The sequence below is a fragment of the Penaeus monodon genome, chromosome 33, assembly GCF_015228065.2.
Source record: "Penaeus monodon isolate SGIC_2016 chromosome 33, NSTDA_Pmon_1, whole genome shotgun sequence".
NCBI classification, from domain to species: domain Eukaryota; kingdom Metazoa; phylum Arthropoda; class Malacostraca; order Decapoda; family Penaeidae; genus Penaeus; species Penaeus monodon.
The window spans coordinates 25,993,585-25,993,867 of record NC_051418.1 but is presented as its reverse complement, the minus strand read 5'-3'; the positions used below and the strand labels follow the sequence as shown (position 1 = coordinate 25,993,867).

General features: G+C 41.0%; 1 protein-coding gene across 1 annotated transcript in view; it reads right to left on the bottom strand.

Moving 5' to 3' along the window:
• LOC119594190 (TELO2-interacting protein 1 homolog) overlaps positions 1 to 283 on the bottom strand; it is a gene marked incomplete in the record, with an annotated part of 11,250 nt that overhangs the window by 3,328 nt on the left and 7,639 nt on the right. Inside the window, 1 exon segment of the mRNA XM_037943258.1 lies at positions 39 to 221. Within this exon segment, the coding sequence (XP_037799186.1) occupies positions 39 to 221 (183 nt within the window).

The window sequence follows — 283 nt, the reverse complement described above, 5'->3', positions numbered from 1 at the left end:
CACTATTGAAATCTAATTAGTTAACACAAAGGGCTTACCATGAGTATTTGTTTTCTCAAGCAAAAGGTCTGATTCCCTGGCGTCGAGAGTGAGCATGGAGGTGAGAGCTCTAAAAAGACGCTGTGAGTGACTTGGCCACATTACCAGATGACTCAGTCTTTCGCCAAGGACCTCTAAGCATCCAAGTAACTGCCTTAAAGATGTTAGCGACTTCACATCATCTGGAAAATGTTTTGGAGAACATGCATTAGCAAGTTTAGCTTCAAAAAGATATGTCTTACAA